General features: G+C 35.7%; 2 protein-coding genes across 2 annotated transcripts in view; one reads left to right on the top strand and one right to left on the bottom strand.

The window, feature by feature from the left end:
- Positions 1-3,519, bottom strand: part of LOC137401395 (sushi, von Willebrand factor type A, EGF and pentraxin domain-containing protein 1-like) — an 85,368-nt gene extending 81,849 nt beyond the window's left edge. The window contains exon 1 of the mRNA XM_068087723.1: positions 3,460-3,519. The gene's annotated coding sequence lies outside the window, so the exon portion shown is untranslated. The remainder of the gene's footprint in view (positions 1-3,459) is intronic.
- Positions 3,520-3,659: 140 nt separating this feature from the next.
- Positions 3,660-22,843, top strand: LOC137402046 (uncharacterized). Its single transcript, XM_068088517.1, has 9 exons — positions 3,660-3,782; positions 12,531-12,726; positions 15,096-15,192; positions 16,040-16,255; positions 18,727-19,188; positions 19,867-19,995; positions 20,715-20,805; positions 21,483-21,596; positions 22,764-22,843. Coding segments are annotated over exons 1-8 (1,296 nt in total). The 5' UTR covers positions 3,660-3,780; the 3' UTR covers positions 21,586-21,596; positions 22,764-22,843.
- Positions 22,844-23,958: the final 1,115 nt, after the last annotated feature.

Below are 23,958 nucleotides of genomic sequence, written 5' to 3'. Positions count from 1 at the left end.
AAATTTAGTCTATAACATCTTTTTTTGTGTGTGTCAAACTATGTGTTGCGCCAGTGCAACATTGAGACTTGTGCACAACAAAGAATATAGTCGTAGTGATAAATATCAGATGCTTGGTAACAATGAGGAAGCTACATTTTTCAATCATGTATAAAATATTAGGTATATCATGATACAGACATTGAGATTTCATATGAAATAATAATATTACAATTTGCATTTTCATGAAGGGGAATTTGTAATAAAGTTTCGAATAATAATTATAACATAAATAAAATCACATTGAACATTTATAAGAAAGTATGGTCTGGCTTTAGAAATATATAGTTATATAATAATATCTTATTAGTATAACTATTTATAATACATGTACCTCTTTATTTTGTTATGTAGGTATACTATAAAATCATGGCTCAACATCGCAAGATGACTGTGGACAATGTATTAGATGAGATACGTGGAAATAGCAGTGACTGTGAAGGACTAGAAAGTGATGACGATGATGATTTTGATGCTACCCAACAAACAACTAACTTGCAACTACAACACCACATATATGCATTTTATAACAAATTATTCATATATTCACTAATGTACATACATGTGCAATATAAGTTATATAGGCCTCCACATATATCCACATATCTGCAACTGTCCTTATACAGCGTACATATTAATTTATGTACATATACTACAGTATAATATAGTGTATACATCCATAATAAGCATATGCCCATGTAAATACATTTATAGACATTTGCAATAGCCTATGATACTCGGGGAACAAAATTTTACTGATACATGGAAGCTGACTTTGACACTTTTTTTGCAAGGAGTCTGATAATGAATCAGAAGATGAAGGAGAAGAGGAACCAACAAATGGGAATGCAGTTCGGGGGCAGAGAGAATATCGGTGGCTCAAGGCTAATTTCACACCATCTGCATTGGATTTCACTGGACCAAAACCTGAACCACCAGTAGATGGAGCGACTAACACCCCAATGGAATATTTTAGGCGGTTCATTTCTACAGAAATGATTGACAATATAGACATATAGATATATCCATTCTTCTGCGCAATAATCATGCATTAATTGGAAAACATGATTTTTCTTGTATTCTGCAAGACTGGCGTATCGTGATCGTAGCTTGATTATCATAGTGGTGTGTGTATAACTGTGTTTGACAAGTTTCTAGTTAAACTGTGATTGTGATGACATTCTCACCTCTGTTGATCAACAAAAAAGCGTCCACGCAGCAGTCCTTGACTTTGCAAAAGCCTTTGATCGGGTACCGCATGCACTCTTAATGGAAAAACTGTCAAAAACAGATATAGATGACTACATAATGAGTTGGATACATGACTTTCTACTTCATAGATCTCAGTGCGTAGTACTTGATGGCAAAGAGTCCAACTTCCTTCCAGTAACGTCGGGAGTACCACAGGGGTCGGTACTTGGCCCAGTGTTGTTTCTGCTCTTCATTAACGACTTTCCTGCGTGTGTAACTTACCCAGTTTCACTTTTTGCAGATGACACACTGCTCTACCAAGAAATATCAACTACCGGAGATATCGATAGCTTCAAACAAAACCTAGATGCACTTGGAAGATGGGCTACCAGATGGGGAATGGAATTCAATGTCAACAAAAGCAAGATTCTCATATTCAACAACACAAATAACGAACCCACACCAGCATATACGTTGAACAAAATAGCCTTAGAACAAGTATCCAACTCCCGTTACCTAGGAGTAACACTGCAAGATGACTTAAGGTTTAACAAACATATAGAGACAAAAATTACCGCTGCTAAAAAGCAGCTTGGTATGGTCAAACGTGCTCTCTTCCGGGCTCCGCAAAAGGCCAAACTCTTAGCTTATAGGTCATTATGTCTACCCCATCTAGAATATGCAGCTGCAGCTTGGGACCCTAGCAATAAAGGTGAGATCCAAGACTTAGAGCTTGTACAGAACCAAGCTATCAGGTTTATTGCAAACCTGAAAGGTACAAGAGGCATAAGCGAGGCTATGGACAAGCTAGGAGTGATCCCACTACAACAAAGAAGGCAACAACAAAGAATGAGGCTACTTATGAGAGTACTAAGCAAAGAAGATATACATCCTGCACTCACAGAATCTTATGACAAGCTCATTACCATACCAACAAACTTTATACAAACTAGACCTCAAAGACACGGAGTTCCAATCACTCTACAAACAAACAGGTCACTCTTCCACAATAGCTTTTTACCAAAGACAATACGAGACCTTAAATTGCAGACCTCTATGTAACATTAATTCATAGATTCTAATTATGAAACCAATTACTGGAACATTGTTTTACAAAGAAAAAAAAATCCATTTGGGCCTAATTGAGGCACGCCCCTTACATCCCTAGGTGGTTTAGCGTGAAGAATCCTACGAGGTAATACGAGGTAAAAACTAATATCTGATACGTACTACTTTATTTCGTTATTTTTAAGGTGGTCTCAGATATTAGTTGAACTAACATCTGATTGTACCTTATTATTTTAATTATTAAAATAATTAATCCATTAATTAATTATTAATGACATTAATCATTAATTAAATGTCATTAATAATTAATTAATGACATTTAATCCAGAAAAGTGTATCCACATGCAGGTGGGCAGGTCGACACCAGATTTTAAACTTTTTATGAACGGAATTTTTATACCACAGGCGAATGGTCTGAAATATTTGGGGGTTTTCATACAAAGCGACATCAAGTGGCACGAGCATATTTTAAACATTACTAAGAAAAGTAATAAGGCACTCGGACTTATCCGACGCTGCCTTTTTAATGCAAGCATATCAACAAAAATTGTCGCCTATAACACAATTGTTCGACCATTACTCGAATATGCCTGTCAGGTATGGTCACCGCACGCAAAAGGCTTAACTGACAAATTAGAAACAATTCAAAGACGGGGGGGGGGGGGGGTTCGATGGATTTTCAGACTCGGGCCTATGGATAGTGTCACAGAGTGCATGCGTGTAAATAACATCCAAGAACTAAAAGATAGAAGAGAAGATTTGGATTTGAAATTTTTAAAAAGAATTGAGTTTGGTCTATATGAACTAGACCTCAATAACTATATCTCTTTTAACCCATCCCACCAAACCCGTCATGGAGTAGTCCACCCACATTTTAGGATAGACCAATATAGGCACTCTTTTTATAATAGAATGGCACCGAATGTTGTGGGTCAGGGCGTTGATGACTCCCTCAGTTTTTAATACGATCTTAGTGTTGCAACAAATTAGGTTTTAGCGTTCTTATCAATCATTTTATCTCAAATTTTATGTTCATATAATGCCCTCGGGCGTATTGGACAGATTCGAATATATATATATATATATATATATATATATATATATATATATTAGTCTTACATGACATTCGTGCAATGTTCTACCAATGAAGTAATGACTAACCTGGAAATACGAAACAAGTATGCTAGCCGCGATTTTTGTGACCCACGAGGCGAGTAAATACACCGGAAATAATGCCGAAGTAGCTAATCTCGGCGCTATAAGCGCACGAACTGGATCGAATATTTGACCAATCAGGTATCGCGCTTTGTTAATTTTGTGTTAATTAGGATTTACCCAGAGACGCTCATTTATCCCTAGATATCGCATTAGGCTTTTTGATTTGTCAAATCTGATTCCTAAAACCAGGTGACTCTTTTCTGGCACTCACTGTGAAACAACAGGCACCAGTGAAAGCCTTTCAAAGGATAGTACCTAGTAATAATGTGAGTATGCAATTTTGCTTCAGGAGGGTGTAAACCTTTGATCTAATATGCAATTATTCTTTATAGAGATTGGATTGCACTTAGTATTCTTCTCTCAAGATTCAAGCTCTCTTGGTCCAACAACCTTTCCCTTTTAATATTTGAACACCTAAAGAGCATTTCTGCATAACCCGTGTGGCTAACAAGAAAGAACCACGAAAGTTGTTCTTTTTTGTAAATATTACTATGGCAGGTAATGGGTGGTTGGGGGATAACACCTTATGACCAGAGGATTTCTTCAATTCTCTATATTGAGTTGTGTTTGATATCAGATCAAGTATGTGCTCAATTTCATTAATTGATTAGATGCAAATTTTGCTTTTTCATCTGTGAAAAACAAAAAATCTCAATTGATTTGAACAACCATTTATTTTCGGATAAAAATTTATTGAATTGATAAAGTCATCTGACAATATAGGTAACACTATCCAAAATTTCTGTCTTTCTTTGTTTAAATAAATAGAAGCAAATAGAATAAGGCTTTTTAAGCAAACAAGCTGAGATGCAATTGGATGTCAGCTTAAACATCTTACAATGTCTAAAACTACAACATCGAGCGCCAAGATATGTCAAAAAGGATTTCTTTTTGTTGCAAGAGAGCATTTCGACTAATTGCAAATCTACATCATATTCCTGCATATACTATTCCAACGAATGATCTTTCCAAAACTTTGCATCTTCTTACTCTGCCTATGCTAAATATTTATTTTACTTCCAACTCAAGGTTTCAAGATTTTTCATAGTTCTGCTTCCATGTTTTTTACATGACAATTACGGGTTCTCAACTTTTTCTTTAGGTTTTTCAACTTACGTGATATGAACAAATTGCATACAACATCTAACAATTATTTTGGAAATACCATTGCCAGCTGCTTTAGCAATCTTCCACCTAAAATCCATTCTCTTAGCAGAGACAGGCATTTTAAATGCTATGTCAAACTATTTGTTCGATTTTAATGGCTAACTGTTACCTTTCTTTTTAGTATTCTTGTATGGCCTAATTTGAAAAACATTTATATTTTTTGAGATGAAATTATTGCCAATAAAATACTATAGGCTATGTATTTATAATTACATTGTAATACGATATTTTAGCTTGATTATAGTTTTATAATGTTTTTGTTTTTTACTGTAAACATACTAGGCCTGTAAACATCCCATTTTAGCAGTATGCTATGCTTACCAGAAACAAAATACTTACACACATAAAATTTGTTGCAAGCGATATAATCCTTCGATTATCTTTATGTATAGCTCAAAGCAAATAGCTAATTAAATTGGCCAGAAGCTTAAAAAGCTTTAGTTTGCTATTGTCTGTCACATCTTGGTCAGAAAGCTATAATTATTGAGGGATACAGAGAACATGCTACACACTAAATCATGTCTCAGTACGAAAAGGAATGCTTCTGTTTATTGCACTGTTGTTAATTTTATAAAAGTACAACTTTTTTTATTCTTTCAAATTCAATAGCCTTAGCTGTTAAAGTAACGTGATAGTGGATGATCCCATGATGGTTGACCAAACTGACTATACATAATTAGAAATATATATGCTGGTAAAACAGCTTGATTAATCTGTTATTTGAGCATTGAGCTTTATAATTATTAGTACCCTGGCAGGCTAGTGAGCTGTGAGAGACCATTAGGTGTGATAAAGTACAAAGAATAAATATGTGTACAAGTACTCTAAAATAGAAAAATACTGTCAATTGGCACAGGTGTTATAGTATTGGGCTGCCAAGCTGAATGTCACGTGTTTGAATCCTGAACAATTTTTTATCTCAACCTCTCACCATCGCTTCAGACAGATGAATGACGGGACAGACACGACATTCCTAAACGGAAATTATAAATAGATTGTTCTTGAGCTCGAGTTGTTCAAGTAGGCATTTTAATGAGATCAAAAGATAGAAAGTTGATGTACCACTGTTCTGTTGGTATGTAGCCTAAAGGCGTGGTCACATGAGTACCAAACCGACGTAGGATCGGTTCGGATCGGAGGCGGGTTCGGTTCGTGGCACGTGTCACACGGCATCCGAAGTCACTTCGCTTCCTAGATACTATATGTATAGCGACAGGACACAGTTTCATTAGTAGTTGTTATGTATTTGAGTTAAATATCTCTATTGTAAACAAAAAACCTTGAGGAACAATTATAAATTATAATTACACAGCAGATTTATCAGAAAATAGTTCAGCTGCTCAAAATAAATCACTCGATACAAAGATTTTGCCAACCCTTCCCATCAACATAATTATATTTTTTATTAACATATGAATGTTGTTCTATGCTGAGTACATAACAAACAAAAACAGTCTTTATCATAGTACTGTGGTTTTACATAAATAAATCAGTCAACGATACTTCATCAGGATGAATATGACACATTACTTATATTCTACACGAAAAAAAATCACAACCATTTTCTTACATTTATGCAAAACTTAAGTGCAACATCTTACATTTATGCAACACAATCACAAGTCCGGATGAACCTTGTCGTAAATTGCTTCATGTTGTTTATTTAACGAAATAAAAGTATCGTCCCATTTCTTTTTTAACTTGACTCACACGCGTGTAAGGAGAAATGTGGCGCGTGCTCGCTAGAATTCTAGAATTTTAACCAGCCAATAAAAGCAAGAGTTTGGCCACGAAATTTCGAGCAGTACCGCAATGGTTCGTTTCGACCAGAAATGTCTTCGGCCGAACTTTTCACAGCTGAGAGTGACGTCGTTTTGCGTCATTTAGTTCGGTTCGGTGCTCATGTGACCACGCTTTTAGTGTGCATTCGAGTTTACGAGTACCCCAAGCAGCACTTCCCACCTGTAGAAAATATGAAAACACAAAATAGTAATTAATTGCTAGGCTTACAGTTTCTGTAAAATGATTCAGATCTAAGTGAATTTTAAATTAACTAATTAAATCACGACTTTTCTTATTGTAAACAAGAACAGGTTACGTTTTTAAAATCATCTCCAGCAAGCACCTTGAATATGCATTTTATTCAGAAAATTGATTTACTACTACTCTGTTGCCGTGTAGCCTTAGCAGGATTTCGAGGTTTCTGCGAGCACCCTATGTGCACCCAAAGTGTGTACAAGGTAGGAGTTACGCAGGTGCTTTTACACATCGAGTGGTAATTGCTCGGTAAACTTTCACAGTCACTTTATGTGAAAATGATTGTGACATAACAGTAAATTTTAACTTTCATTTTAATTTCATTAATGAAATTTTAATTATTAGTGTTACTAATACTCTAGCAGGCTAGTGTTCTGTCTGGTGGACTGATAAAGCTTAGAGACTAAATATATGCAAGGTCTATGACTAGCCCAGGTATCTGAGTGCTTGGCTATTAAGCCGTGTGTCACCAGTTCAAATTCTTTCCTGAAAAATTTCCATCTCATTCTCTAATCCTAACTTTGGTCAGACGGACGACAGAATGAACACAGTTTTTATTACACTAAATAAAACATTTTCGGCCATATTCTCAACAATCATGGTTTTGTTTTCGAACTTGTCTACTGCAAGCATTCTGAGTACGCTGATTTTAATAATTTGATTTACACTGCTTTGTTTGTATGTAGCGTTGTGCGCTATTGGATTATTTATATGTACTTTACAACTCCCTCAATCTCATACCAAATATGTCTAGACAACATGATAGAAGTTTTAAAATAGATGTGATATTAGCTTTTTGCCCAAATGATTGAGATATCCATGTTATATAAAACCTCTAATTGAACGCCACCATTATTTGAACGCCACCTTTATTTGAACACAGCCTTTATTCGAAGGTCGCCTTTATTCGAATGTCGCCTTTATTCGAAGGTCGCCTTTATTCGAAGGTCGCCTTTATTCGAAGGCCGCCTTTATTCGAAGGCCGCCTTTATTCGAAGGCCGCCTTTATTCGAAGGCCGCCTTTATTCGAAGGCCGCCTTTATTCGAAGGCCGCCTTTATTCGAAGGCCGCCTTTATTCGAAGGCCGCCTTTATTCGAAGGCCGCCTTTATTCGTAGGCCGCCTTTATTCGTAGGCCGCCTTTATTCGTAGGCCGCCTTTATTCGTAGGCCGCCTTTATTCGTAGGCCGCCTTTATTCGTAAGCCGCCTTTATTCGTAGGCCGCCTTTATTCGTAGGCCGCCTTTATTCGTAGGCCGCCTTTATTCGTAGGCCGCCTTTATTCGTAGGCCGCCTTTATTCGTAGGCCGCCTTTATTCGTAGGCCGCCTTTATTCGTAGGCCGCCTTTATTCGTAGGCCGCCTTTATTCGTAAGCCGCCTTTATTCGTAAGCCGCCTTTATTCGTAGGCCACCTTTATTCGTAGGCCGCCTTTATTCGTAGGCCCCCTTTATTCGTAGGCCGCCTTTATTCGTAGGCCGCCTTTATCCGTAGGCCGCCTTTATTCGTAAGCCGCCTTTATTCGTAAGCCGCCTTTATTCAAAGGCCGCCTTTATTCGTAGGCCGCCTTTATTCGTAGGCCGCCTTTATTCGTAGGCCGCCTTTATTCGTAACCCGCCTTTATTCGTAGGCCGCCTTTATTCGTAGGCCGCCTTTATTCGTAGGCCGCCTTTATTCGTAGGCCGCCTTTATTCGTAGGCCGCCTTTATTCGTAGGCCGCCTTTATTCGTAGGCCGCCTTTATTCGTAGGCCGCCTTTATTCGTAGGCCGCCTTTATTCGAAGGCCAGCTATATTCGAAGACCAGCTTTAATAGAACGCTAGGAGATAGGAGAAGGGTTAAAAAATGTGGTGCACTTTATACTCGATTGCCACTTTGACATCTATTTTGTTTGATCTTCATGGACCGGTGGAAGATTCTCTACAAAATCATGCTAATAATGACTTATACATATATACTTATATCTAAATTACATCAATATCAATGGGTTACATCAATACATCAATATCAATGGGTTATTTTGCTGTTATTGTTGTTGATAAATCTGAGTCGGAATAAAGTGCTATGCATGCAGCAGAGAGGGTACAAATATTGATAATTAATTTTAAAAAATTGATGCTTTCTGATAAAATTTATTAAGTTTAGTGAAGGTTTATCTCCGAGTGTTGTTCTCAACATGCTATTTTAGTTAGTTTAGTGGGTAGTCAGCATAGATTGTATGTCACCACAGTGTACAACTAAATATACACAAGTCTTCTAATAATTGTAAAGTTATCTATGAGAAGCATAGGCCTATTAGCTGTATATACATAATTATACATCTATACTGGCAGTAGGCTCAGAGACGCTCAGTAGAAGGCTCAGAGCAAATGCGTGTAACGTTTGAATTAAATTGGGCAAAAAATATGGAAACACATCATGTACGCAGACTAACAGACAGACATACAATGACAAAGTTTGATTTATTAACATGGATCTTTGTTGGTTCCGTAACAAGGTTAATAAATATATAGATTTCACCATTAGAGTGGTCCCACCACACAAAGTTGTCGTCAGAATAGTCACTTTTAAAATTCATGTCGTTACTTTTAAAATCGCTGTCACCTTTTTCAAGTTGGTAACCAAAACAACCTCTTTCTTCACATTCGTTATTTTAATACAAATATCCATTCTGGTGGCACTGGGTTGCGTTGAAAACCTGAAACTTGCTCAGTTTGAACTTCTGCTAACCAAAAGCATGGCTCAACTAGCGACCTTCACAAACTTATTGGTAATGTTTGGGAGCGTTGCTGATTACTCCGCGAAGAGTGACAGCCGTCTTAGGTTTTTAGGGCTACATTTATTGTACAGAAAATAGACCGAGATTGTCTTTCATAATCACTGTCAGTCACAGACTTGGAAACGTATTTGCTGTCAATGTCTGTTGTATTATAAGATTTGTTAGGCTCAGGCTATATTGGTTTCTAAGCTCAAGGCAGTACAGGTAGTCTTGGTAATTACGGTTAGTGCATAAAGCTGGATAAAGCTAGTGGGTAAAGCTAGTAGATTAGCTAGTGTAAGGCAGTATAGGGGAGGATATAAGGAAGTGTAACGAAAGACGGAGGCCCTTCTTGATCTTCACATCAGTACATGTGAGTACATCGATTTATACAACATGGCGCAGTTGACAAAATTCTGATTTTTCTTTTTGTGTTATCATTAGCGAACATTTTTCTGGTAACGGGGTTAAGTTTAAACGGTTGATTAGACCCTTTTACGGGCGTGCAGGTGAGGTGACGTGAGGTAGGGTGGTCTTGTGGGGTGTTGTAGCGGTGAAGCATCGGTGTTGGTGAGGTGTAAATATTTATTACGTGTTCGGAGGTGACAATTACATTAAACTTATACGAGTGGGGTAGAGTAGATTTGTGGCGAGAGATATATTGCGTTGAGTGGGGATGGAGAGTGGTTTTCCGAAGCTGGTGTTCGGTGAGCACGGTGATGGTTCGTGGGAGAGATTTATACATGTAGACGAAATGAATTTATGTATAGAAAGTGCTGTCGAGAGGAGAGGTTATGTAAATGATGAAAATGGCAATAGAGTACCTATTATGAGAGGTAGAGCTAGGTTAGTGCCACTATTGAGAGCTATTGGGCACAGTGGTAGAGAAGTATTGAGGGATGCAGGATTTAACGTAGATGGTGTAAATTCTACTTATGAAGGGGCAGTGGAGGTTTTGCAGGATTATTATGGTAAACAAGAGAGTATGTTCGCAAAGGGGCATAAGTTTCGGATGGCTAAGCAGGCACTTGGAGAAAGTGATAGAGAATATTTACAACGGGTAGAGAGTTTGAGCAGATATGCAGAGGTGGCTAACAATAATGATAGGGTAAGGTTTGCCCTTATAGTGGCGGTTAACGGGTTGAGAGATAGAGAAGTAAGCAGAGATTTAATGAAGAATGCCAATCTTACTTGGGCGTTATTGCATGAGGCATTGAGGGCTAGTGAAATGGCCAACAACTCGGGTAGATTTCTGAGAAATGAAGGCGGAAGTAGTGTTGGAGGTGTTGGTGGAAGTAGTGTTGGTAGTGACAGTGGTCACAGTAAAAGTATTGGTAGCGGCGGAGGTCAGGGTGATAGAAAAGCCAGTGCAGACTGGCAATGGAGCTGTCTGTAGCGAGAAGAGTACTTTAGAAGGTGGCACAGGGTCAGACAAGCCAGAGGCATAGCCTATGGAGACTGCCCTAACGGAGCCAGGTAACGAGCAACACAAGTAGGGTAAGTTACTACGTCTGCTTGTTGGTAGTGATGGAGTGGCCCAAAACAAAAAGAAAAAAAGAAAGGGCATGTTGTATTATGGGATTTGTGAGGCTCAGGCTATATTGGTGTCTAAGCTCAAGGCAGTACAGGTGGTCTTGGTAATTACGGTGAGTGCATAAAGCTGGATAAAGCTAGTGGGTAAAGCTAGTAGATTAGCTAGTGTAAGGCAGTATGGGGAGGATATAAGGAAGTGTAACGAAAGACAGAGGCTCTTCTTCATGTTCACATCAGTACATGTGAGTACATCGATTTATACAACAATGTTTGGCATTTCATTGCTGTTTACTTTAAATATATGGCAGTCTATAAATGCTGGACCAGATGCTTCAAACACAAACTAGTAAAGTTTCGGTTGAACATGTTGATTTACGGACAAATAATAAGTTAGTAAAGGTACGGCTACACATAAGAAATTTTTCGTTGATTCTAACCAAAATCTCGAAATGATTGAAACACACAGAATTATTCTGCGCTGCTAGAATCGTGCTAGCGAGCACGATTGCAGCTTTTGCAATTATTATAGTCCAAGAGACGTATAATGACACACAATAAAAGTATAAGTGCAATTCAACATAGTACACACGATGCAACTGCTTAGATTGCGTTATTGAATGTATTTATTGTTTGAACGCTATAGCTACAATTTGTTTATTTTTAATTATATTTCCTTTTTAGCAGCAAAAGTTTTGTAGTAGAAAATGTTGCCATCTTTAGCGCAATCAAGTCGGTTGCATCGTATTTACTATGGTGAATTTTCAAAATATTTTTCTTGCGAGTGGCATTATGTTCTCGGACTATATATATTTTAAAATTTGCTAGAGTCGTGCTCGCTAATCAACAATAGCGCAACTTAAACAGTTACATCGTGTGTTCTCTGTTGAATTGCTTTCGTACTTTTATTGTGTGTTGCGATACATGTATTGGACTATACTAATTGTTAAAGCTGCTAGCATTGTGCTCGCTAGTAATTTGTTTAATCTGTTAAAATCGTTTCGTCGACGAACTCGGTGGGCATGCACAGCTCAAATAATTCTTTGAATTACGATCGATTAATTCTGCGTTTTTCGTGATTTCGGCCAGAACTCAGAACCAACAAAAAAGTCGTTACGTCTAACCGTACCTTTAGTAATCCTACTTACGCAATCCTCGTCACCCCGTCACCTACATTAATAAATGGTCGTCTCGTCTGTCACTTTTTAAATATCCCTGTCGTCGGGTCGTCAGAATCAGCACAAAACATGGGAGGACCCCCATTAGAAATACAAGGAAAACGCTATGTTGCGGACTATTCACTGATATAAAAATAGACACACCTGTGATAGTCATAACAATGTTATCACAGATGACCACTGATGCATTATGGAATTACTGCCTACATACTGCAATACAGTGTATACCAGACATGAGAGAGCCTCGCTGGCATGGGTGCGATGACATCTAAGTTGAAGTCAGTGCTGGCTGTGGTCAAGCTTGAGCCTTGAAATGTTGCATATTAATGTAAATATTTGTTGGGGCAGGTCTGGAACAGCTACTTCACACACCTTTGTGGTGGATTTGTGTCAGTCACCTACAACTAGCCGCACAAATGCCCCCTTCCCTCAGTACCACTATGTGATGCCAACAACTGCAGAGAGTATATCACGAGACAGTGTGACCCTTCATCTGCTTCAACACGCCGTCAGGTGCTTCAAGGACAATGACAACCATCCCGGGGTATGAACATTTGACTCTTGACTATTCCGATATTTAACCTTGACTTTTTGCCTTTTGACTATCTCGAAAGGCAAACTCCAATCATTGTGTTATATATATTATTTGATATATATATTATTATATTCATTGACGAATATAAAAGAGCGAATTGTTTGGGATAACAACCATGCACCTGCATGAGGCTGGTACACACTGCGTCTCAATGTTAGAGTTGTCCTCCAACTAACTATTGTACAATATGCAAACATAGACTAATGCAATCCCCGGCGCAAAGCTTGTAAATCAGAAAACGTTACAGATATCATTCTCTCGTGATATTTAACCATGCATCCACAATAGTGTGCACAAAATGCACCACTCCAGTATTGGTCATTAGCTGTCACAAATTGTTTGATCTATATTCCCAGTGATATTTGATGCAGGACTAGTATTTCATTGTTAGAAGGACAGCATAGTCCAATGAGAACGCTATATTTGCTGATAAATATTTCCTGATGTAAGTGCAGATAGGTTGTTGATAGCCTGAACAATGAAATCATTGATGATCACTAATGCATTGTAGGATTACTGCTGATATAATTCGGTACAATGTGTATTAGCCTTTAGAGCTTTTCAGATTGCCAAACAATGCATTTAGAACTATTGATACAATAACTTTGAATTAATATTTTTTTCATTAGAAGTAATATTTTTCATTTATTTTAATAAGAATTAGTATTACAATTTTATTTGAATTAATATTGTTTACGATTTCAAGCAGTTAAATATTAAATAATTCAAGGATAAAAATTATGAAAAACTCATCTGACTGTATAATCAAGGAATGCGGAGTTGTCTACTCATTGAAACACATTTCAAGAGTGACTCTTATGTTTGCTCAACTTTACATTCAGAATACGGCTAGGTTGCGAAAATGGCAAGTTTTTGGAAAGGAAACACAAATTTCGTCAGACATAAATGTGTGCTGCATAGCCCATTACTTCATATGTTAGTCGATTTCCAATACTTCATATGTTCGCTGATTTCAAATAATACGTTTCAATATTGGCCCATTTCCGTGACTATTTATAAAAAAGGGTTTCAACCCGTCAATTTTTCTTCTCAAGTATATGATATAAATATTTACTCTAACAGAAAAACAAGAACTCAACTCTAGTTCATGAGGATTTGACCTAATACCAAAATCTGCAAAAATTTTTGTATATTTGTTAGTACTTTTTAAAAAACCTGATGTAATTCAAATCGACTGGAATAACTTTTTCATAGTCAGTACTTTAGTATTATTATTAGTATGTATTATACATTATTGAACTCCGCTCACTCACAGATAAACAAGAATCTAAGCTTAGCTCATGTGTGATTAAGTTAACAGAAAAAAGAAAATTTGTGTACTTGTTCTACCATTGACTAAAATATTTGAATTTCAGGGCAAGTTGGTGTCTCACACACAATTGCCTTGTTTTTCTTCATTTCTGACTTTAATTGTATAAAGAGTGCTGACCAATATAGCTTTTGTCAAGAGAAAATAATCCTACCCAATATCAAAATATACTTGGCCTGACTAACCCTAAAACAAAACTTCAATTTTTTTGCTGCGAGCTATTAAACATTTAAAAATGTGCTTCAAACCAAATTTTATCAAGTAAATTCAGCAAAAAATACTTTTTGAATATTTGGCTTTCTATTATATGTTGGTCATACAAAAATCTAACAGTCGACCCTCAGAAACTACAATCAACCTTCGCTTCGTTTGAGTTCATTTCCTCAGACTTTCAGTTGTGTGGACTGCGTCTTGGGTCCAGATGATTGTCTGGTGCAGGCGCGATTGTTTGAAGAATGGCAACTTTCGCCGATAGGTAGTTTTCGTGACAGATGGTAATATTTTTATGGATATTATTTACATATATTATTAAATCGTGTATATTATTATCCGTATAATCAAATATTATGCTTATCTGTTTGTTATTGCAAGTATAACTATATTTCACTCAACCCGTGTAATGTATATGCATACTGCACCATATTTTAGCCTGTATATGAATATTGAACCATATTTCAGTTAAGCAGTATGTGTGCAAGACAAGATAGGCTGTTGATAGTGCGTTACTAAATTTTCAATGTGCTAACTTAACACAATCTGTGTTAGTTAAACAAAACAGGGTTGTCTGTATTACAGTATTGATTCAGCTGTTTTTATTCAAATGTGCTATGCCAATTGACTCAGTAAGACAAGTAGGGTCGTAGGTCTACCCCCAACAATATTGTTCAAAATTTCTACAACTTACGCAATGCTGGATGCTGCATAACATCAGCTTACCTTTTTGTTGCTTAAAATGAATAAACTGGGAATGCTACTTTGATGTTTTCAGATTCCAGCCAGTGAATTGTGTGTTCTGAATCAGTGCAAGATTACAAAAACACTTCTCGAACACATTAGGGCCTGCAGGAGTGGACTGAGATGCACAGGTTAGTTAGTTTACAAATACATAAAGCTTGGCTAAGAGAGAAAAACTCCCTGTGGCTCTGTCAGAAACATGCATTTATAGACTAACCATTAATCAATTATTTAAGAGTAAAACAGATAAATTATTTGGCTCATCAATATAATCGTGTGAGTATTAAAAAGAACATTATATTTTCCCGTTTTTTTAGTTTCGGTATGTATTCTATGCATTAATGTGTATTGTTAATCAATCAAAACAAGTGTTATATAATTTATTTTAAATAAATATTTATTCTCATATGCAGCAGTTGTTAGCGTTAATATTTATTAACTATTAACTTATTAATATTATCAATATTATTATTATTATTATTCGTATGAGGTCTGCAAAAAAAGTGAAGATTGAAACTACGTGAACCTTAAAGGTTGACTCGCAACAAAATTCGCATTACAGTTATTTGGTATCAAAAAGATTCACCATGTCTTACTCTGTTGTGATGTAGATTCAAAATATGTGGAAATGTGATTACAAGCTCTTAAAAGCTCAAAAACGAACAGTTAATCGCTGCCATCACAAAACTGCCGTAGATTAAAATGCCTTTCTAAAATGGCGCAAATGAAACGTAACTGAACAAGATGGCTTCTGTTTATGCTTTCATGCAGCCTGAGCCATTTTAGAAAGAGAATCCAAACTACAGCGATCTCATGTGGCTGCGATGAACTGTTAGTTTTTGAGCTTTTAAGAGCTTGTTATCACATTCCCACATATTTGACACCTACAACACAACAGAGTAAGACATAATGAATCTTTTGATACCAAACAACTGTAATGTGAATTTTGTTGCAAGTCAACCTTCAAGTATTTTCTAGAGACCAACTGCAGAGAATATCGGAAACTCATTACCCACTGGAAGTGCTGTTTGAACCTCGATTGTGGAGTCTGTCTCTCTAAAAAGGAAGTACAACTTGCCAATGAGCAGGACCCCGCAACCATTATCGACACTTTCAAAGCCCTTCCTTTTCCAGCCAATGTTCAGGAATGCCTTATGAATGTCACGCCTATTCCACCGATGCTTGATACTAAAGGTTAGTGTCAAATCTTCTGCAAGGTCTCAGATCTCGCATAACAACAAAAATTTTTTTTTCAGTTGCTTGAGCAAAATAATTTAAAACGGAAACCAACTTATTTACAAAAGCCGAATGCAAATAAATTTCAAGATGCGGTACTGGGGCAAGTGGCTTGCTGCCATTTGTTTTCGCTCTGCTTGGTTTGACACCATTTTGTTTCTACTCATGAGGTCATTCATCAAAGTATCAGCTCAGGCCATAGCGGTCAGCACATTTCTAGTTCTGTGCTAACAGTATAACCTGAGCAATACAGTAGGAAGGTACATGTATATAGGCCTGATTAGACAAACCTATAAAATGAACAGCCAACACATAGTTTAGATATAAATAAATAGTACGGGTAGTACAGATATTTGCTGTGGTTATACACACTGCTGCTGTTTAATGGTGCGCCGAGATGAAAACGTATTAACCATTAAATTTTAAACTCAATTATGTAAATGCCGAGATGTTGTTACAAAATTTTTCGTTGAGGTTTTGTAACGTCGCAAATGTCGAAAAAGTTTTTCGAACAGAAAATTTTGTCTTTGTTTCAGTTGCCAAAACAAATCATGAAACTAAGAGAAATGATGTGCCAAATGACACTTCTTATCCTTGTTATTTAACTTTTATGTTCAGAGTATTTGGTGTGTTTCTTAAAAGGCTCGGTGACTGTATTGTGTTTAGAGTAGTATATTACTGAATTATTTCAATTTTATGCATCAGTTACGCATCATTTCCGTCATCGCTACTGACGCTCATTAACACACAGAATTAGACTGTGTGTTAATGAGTACTGATGAGACTGAGTAATTAATTAAATTAAAATTAATTACTTTGACGAAGGAACATTGACCAACTAACATTTATCACAACCTTGTATTTCAGCAAGATTAATTTTTTAGAAGATCAATTTAACTCTATTTTGAATGCTGCAAAGCGCATGAGCAACACAAACACTAAAGGCTGAATCAAACTTCAGAAATATTGAACAAATCTGTGAAAAGATTTATGAGCAACGTTGCAAGCAGAAATGCTGGAGTTTTCTGCTCTTGAAACTAAAAGCCAATATAAGAATTTTTTAATACTGTATTTAATCTGCTGCTTTGTCATGATTTGTTCGTGGATATATTTTATAATCAAACTTGAAATATGTTAGAATTTATAGTCTAAAAATAATTATCTAGTTTGTATATGTATTATATATTATAGTTGATAGTATAAAAATATAATACTTTGAAGTAGAATTAAAACTTATTTGCAATACAATAATATAAATGTTTTTATACAAATGTAAACTAACCATTCTGATTAAAATGGGTTAATCACTAAAAGCACGATCAAGACATATTGAACATAAACAATTTCTATTACAAAGTTTATAGCAAAACTGATTTTTATAAAGTGCGAAAGTCATGCTCTGATCAATGTATTTAGCAGAGCTTTAGCTGCATGGCTGATTTTAGCAGTAGCGTTGATCAACACTTTTCACATCATCGGGCTTCAGTCATGAGACAGAGGACCTGGTCGTGAGCACTTGGCTAAGTCATTTACGATTAAAGATGGTGAATGGCGATGGGATAAGACCATAATGTGATAATAACAAGGAATAACAGTTTTATACTTTTAGGGCTATCAGTTCTTACCAGGCCCGTTTTCTCTGGAGCGGCTGGACGGCTGAGCCGCACCAACTTCTTAGTGATTTTCGACAGCTAAGTACTAAGAATTTCAGTCTAAACTCATTCGCTTGGAATTTCCAACAACTAATTTGCTAGCAACTAGCATTCTATACTGTCTCTTTTGTGTTCTCCCCGCATGAGTGATCTTGTGAGACTTTGTTAAGACTTGGAAACTGAACTTTATTGCTTATAGTGGGAGTGTGAAAAAGACTCCCAAACTTTCATTTTCCTTATCATAACATAACAGAATGAAAACATCGATGAGGAGATCTATGGGGCAGACTCGTCTAAATAATCTATTAATATAACACATATATAAAGATGTTGAAATAAATACAGAATCAGATGTGAAAGATTTCTGTCATGGATAGATTGACAGAACAAGAGCTATTGCAATAAAGAAGTAATAGCTTTTGTTCTGTCAATGGCCCTCACAAAAATCTTTAGTGTCATGAGTTTTATATCATTCATTGAATAAAGAAAAGGTTTTTTCCTACCATGAACCATAAACAATATATTTATGTAGATTTTTATGCTTAAAATTGATGCATTTATGCATACTTGGAAAGTTGTTGATGCTTAAATAGTCCAGAGCTTCGGAGCGCTGCCCCCAACCCCTTTGGTGGCTTACACCGCCACCCCAACCCCAGGTGTTCATAACTAGTCGCCCAACATTTGCAGCCACCCCAACTTACAACCAGTGAATACAGGCCTGGCTTGTACCATAACAGTAAAGAAGTAAAAATCTAACATGTTTTATCTCCTTTGAAGGAAATGTGCAGAACAGCATAGCTGCAGCGGCGGAAAACAAAAAGCTTCTTATTGTGCCAAGAAAGACAACTCCCGAGAATGATGCAAACACAAACAAGAAAAAACCCAAAACTTTCAGCGAGCTTCAGGAAGAGCATGCGAAAAATTTCAAGCATCTATTAGTCGAGGCTAAAAAACAACTCGCGAAGGAGAAAAAGAAGGCAGCTGAGATTGCCGCAGCAATTAAACAAACTGTATCATTTATGCAAGAAGAGATAACTCCGCTCTTCAATGTAATTGGCACATCTGTTGTTACCGTGCAGGTTACAGAAAGTAAAGTTTATGTTGCTAGTGAAAGTGCTAATGAGGATATCACAATTAGTGTGGTCAGAGAGAACACATCAACCGAAACTGCGCAAAAACCTCAAGAATCTTTCAAGCAGATGACAGTGCCAAGTCCTCCAATAGCCAAAGAGAAAAAAGGTGAGCTTCATTTGAACTCTGTTTTGACTGAATTTCTAAAAATTGAATGTGGTGATTCCCCCATTTAAGAGTTTGGAGTTTGTTTGCTAGTTCTTTTTAATTGAAAAAAGTATATAACAGCTTGAAATATAAAAAGCTGCAATGAGGACCCATACATGCTCAGTAACATTGCTGGTCATGCAGCTGGGTAAGCAGTTAGTTAATTAACAAACTAAAAGTGAAGTTTTAATTTTTAACATGTTACGTCGTGTGCAAAACAGACTAATATTTAAATGGTAGTTATACAGAATTGAAACCAAATTCAAATTACAAGCTCAAGTAATTGCATATTATATTTTAACTTTTGAAGCATATAAACGGAAGTTACTACATACCGCATATTTTAATAGTTCCACGATATCGTTTTAAAGGATTTGATTTGATCTTCTCTGTTCAATTTTATAAAGCTGTGATCTGATTCATACATTTAACAAAAGTCATGGTAATCTGATGTGAGAATTTTCAACATGGATACTCAGTTCTGTTAGAAGCCTTTTTGGAGACAAAAATAAATTGGAAACCGTTTTGAACGCTAATCACACTTTTCAGATGAAAACACCTTGTCAGACATTGAAGTATAACTAGGAATTGTTTAACCTTACAAAAGCAATTTTTAACAATCTCATTTGCATTTTTAAGATAGGGATAATTCAGCGGAACCCGCTGCTGAAAAGATCGGATTAGATGCACCAAACCGCCATAATTCAGGCAGCAGGAAGAGCTTAAGGCTTGTGGAAAGGTTTGCAGGAAGCCTGAATATAAGTTCCTGTGAGTTAACCTGACACTATAAATTTACAATCGATCCTCTACTTGCGGTCACATCAACATGCTGTTTTTTCAAATGCTCAAAGAGAAATCTAAAAAATTAATTAACTACACATTCCAAGTACAGTAGGCGCTCCTACTATGTAAATGTTTGTTTCAGGAACGTTTAAATTATAAGGAATTTACGTTATAAGAACAGTAAAATACATGTAAACTGCCTAATTGGTTCTAAGATCTTTTCAAACTCACCCCTTTGGCTATGCATAAACAAAAAACTTGACTCTTTCAATTTGTGGGCTGTACCTTACTAATCTGGTGTTGTATACATAATAGATATAACGTTATACGCGCGTCATTTTTTCTCTCGCGAGTACGGTGAGCTAGATTAACATTCAAATCAATATTGAGAACAAACACTTTCGTACCATTCTATTTCTTAACACTTTCCTCCATAGAATATGTTAGCAACAACTCACAAGTATACTTATATATTCACAACTGGGTAGACAGCAAATTTTATCGTAGACTATTTGGTCTTCTCTTTATATATTTGGATCTCTCTCTGGGTAGGACAGAGTAATAATACAAAAAATATAGAAAGATCGCTGCCTATTTTGACAAGGAAATATGATAAAATTATTTGACTTCTGACTGATGAATCAGCAATAACTATTATTTGTGCAGAAACTTATTTCACTCTCTGACTAATATGTTTTTTTTAGTTCCAAGTGATTGCTTACCAAGCAAGAGAAGAAGACTACTGTCAAAATCTCAGCAGGAAGAACTCACCTCTGCTATAGTAGATAGTATAACGTACGTATATAGATACTTGTATATATATGTTTATATATGTATACATGTGTGTATATGTGTATGTATATGCATACGTGTAGGTTTATATATATGTATGTAAAGATATGTGTACTTTTATATACATATACACATAGATGTATACATGTATATGTGTATGTGGATTTATGTGTATATATGCAGATATGAGCAGAATTTCTAGAAACTATTGGTTCAGACAAACACAAATTCTAAACATGCTTTGCAACAAATCAATTTCTGATAATTCAGATAAACTTATCATCTGTAAGATTTGTAGATGTTTTTTGTTTTGAGAGATGAAAACAATGAGATTTTTTATTAGAATTTGATTATTTTGTTAGTTACTATGATAATAAACATTAAAACCAATCATTTTTTAATTCTCAAAGTTGAATTGGGTAACATTTAGATATCTAAAATTTACTTTGCAATGTTTTTATTACACAATATTCCAAACAATGTTTATAAATATTGATTCAATAGCATATTATTAATTAATTATCTAAAATATAATTATTAATATAAAATATATTAATATATAAATATTAATAAAAATCGTATGATGTGACATTTGTTTATTCATAAATTCTGATCATGTTGAAACACTAAAATCTCTACCGTTATAATCTTTCTATTGATTATGTAACTCTGTGTTACAGTGAGCAGCAACCTGCTAATATGTCTGCTGATGAAAGTACGAAACTTGCCAGTGTAACAATAAAGAAAAAAGGACGATCAGCTAAACGCAAGCCAAATAAATAGGCCATGTTAAGGTATATACATGTATATAGATTTGGGACAGACTTTACATTTATATAAAACAATGTACACAACACCAAATGGTAATCGGTAAATTTTTTTCAGTGAATGTACATTTCTCAGTAAACGTTTTTAGTACAAACGATTACTAAAGAAAATTGTTTTTGGTAAACGGTTTTGTAGTAATTTAACTAAAAGAAATTTTTCAGTAACAATGTTTTTTCTAAAATTGTTTTTTCTAAAACTTTTCAGCGAAAATTAAAATATTTAAAATAGTAAAATATTCTAGCTGATTACTTTACAATGTTTTATTTGTATTATTTGTGTAATTTGTACTTTACAAATTTTATCATATGCATGTAGAGATGTCACAGTGGCGGAGTTTACACATTTTGTAAAACAAGTTACCGACAACTTAGTTTTAATTAGGAGTCATTCTCCCATGGCATAAAGTATAATTGCTCAAAAACTTTGAGATGAACATTAGCGCCTTCTGAACTGAGCCTTCTCAAATGACCGAAAGGTTCAGCCTTATGACCATGGTGACCAGGAGGTCGATCACTATGGCCCTGGTCATGGCACTCTGCAGTAATATTATAAATGATTCTTAAAATCTTATAGCAGAATTGTCATTAGAAAGTTAAAAAGAGTGTAACCCAGAATGTAGCTCAGAAGCCAGTCAAAATAAAAATTTTTCTTATGATTTGATGGAATTTTTTCTACCTTTAAATAGCTTGCTGTGTGCATTCCCCAAGCATTAACCAGTGACACCATTGTTTAAACTGGTTTAAAAATATTTTAGATTATAAAATTAAAACCAGCATCTTTTTTTACAACAATTATAAAATTAAAACTTGCAGTTTTTTATTTTTTAAATTTGCTAGCTAGTTGTAAATAGAAGCAGAACGATTAAAAAGGCCTTACTAGAAAAGTTATCTGTTCCTTATGTTCAGAGATTGCCTATAAACAATCAGAATTGAGTAAGTATGGATTTTTATGAATTTGATGTCAGAAATTAATGGGGAACCTGAACTCTCCCTGGCTAAATCCCCAATATTCGATATTGATTGCTTAGGTCAGCAAAATTTTATTTGTTTAGTGCAAATGGTAAAGATTATCTACATCCATTTATAAAAACTGGTTAGTATCAACGAACAAACAATCAAATTCATCTATTGTAGAGAAAGCTGGCTATAATGAAAAAAGCTGACAACCCAAGCTGAAATTTCATAACTGGAATGAAATAATAAAAAGCTTGATTGGACGTTACAAAGATGTAGCTGTGGTTTGTTCATTGGCTTACAATGTTTTGTTATGATTTGTTAAAAGTTGATAATATTGTTGATTTATATTGTTGTTGGTTATGTAAATAAATCAAACTGAGTTCTTTGCATACTCTGAAATGTGTAACTGATGCGTGTTAAAATGTGTAACAGCCAAAGTGTTAAAATCAAGCAAAAATGACGTGAATTCCGGAATTTTTAGCCTCAAAAAATGGTACTGCCATGGCAGTAGCTGCAGTATAGGAGAATACAGCCCTGGTTAAAACTACACTAGCAAGTCAAACTGGGCTTATGTACCCAACCAGTTGATTCAAATTATGATGTAATTTAATGCCTAATGGAAACCATGACGATGGCTGGAATAAATATGGGAGAATGCGAAATGCGCCGGCAAAAAAATTATAAGGCACGCTAGACTTACAAGCAGAAAAATCACACAAAATGTTTGTTTGATTGTTTGTTTTTAATTCTTTTTTTCAAAAAACACTACAAAAAAGTACCCGAATTTTTATTCTGTATATCAAACTGTGAATTATGTTTGTTCTTTTAAAAAATAACCATTTGGGCCAATAATGTTGAGTTTGCTTTTGCTCATCTCTACAAACAGTTACTCTTGCATTTGAGAGTCACCAACAATTTAATTGGTATAGTGAGACAAACTATGATACTATAATTTATTCAATTATAGCACATCTTCGTTAGTAAGTTATACTGCTTGGATCAAAGGATTACGCTAGTATATATACAGCTCATTATTTGCTCTGATCGAGAGTCTGAATAATCAGCTCCTGCTGGGGCTGAGCTAGCTGCTGCTACTAAAATGCAGCATGAGCTACTGCTATCAGCTCATGCTTGATTTCCACTGGCTTATGCAGTCTGTTATTGGCTGTGATGTAGATAGTCTGTATTGTCTGCTAGAGTTGAGTGTCTGGAATGAGTGTCTGTTGCTGGAGCTGTGCTGGTATATACACAGTCTGCTATCAACTGTGATAGAAAAGGTCTGTAGTAACAGCTCGCAGACTGTTTTTGTTGAGTTATTGCTCAACGGTGCCATGTTGTTGTTCGATTGATTGTCAATTATTGGATCAATTAT

This window comes from Watersipora subatra, chromosome 8 (assembly GCF_963576615.1).
Source record: "Watersipora subatra chromosome 8, tzWatSuba1.1, whole genome shotgun sequence".
Lineage (NCBI taxonomy): Eukaryota > Metazoa > Bryozoa > Gymnolaemata > Cheilostomatida > Watersiporidae > Watersipora > Watersipora subatra.
The sequence above is the reverse complement of the archived record's forward strand: the minus strand, read 5'-3'. Positions and strand labels throughout refer to the sequence as shown.

Excerpts from the sequence above, each read along its gene's own strand:
- LOC137402046 (XM_068088517.1), top strand. Across the intron at positions 12,727-15,095 it reads ACAATGACAACCATCCCGGG|ATTCCAGCCAGTGAATTGTG; the intron begins GTATGAACATTT and ends TGATGTTTTCAG. Across the intron at positions 20,806-21,482 it reads GCTATAGTAGATAGTATAAC|TGAGCAGCAACCTGCTAATA; the intron begins GTACGTATATAG and ends TCTGTGTTACAG.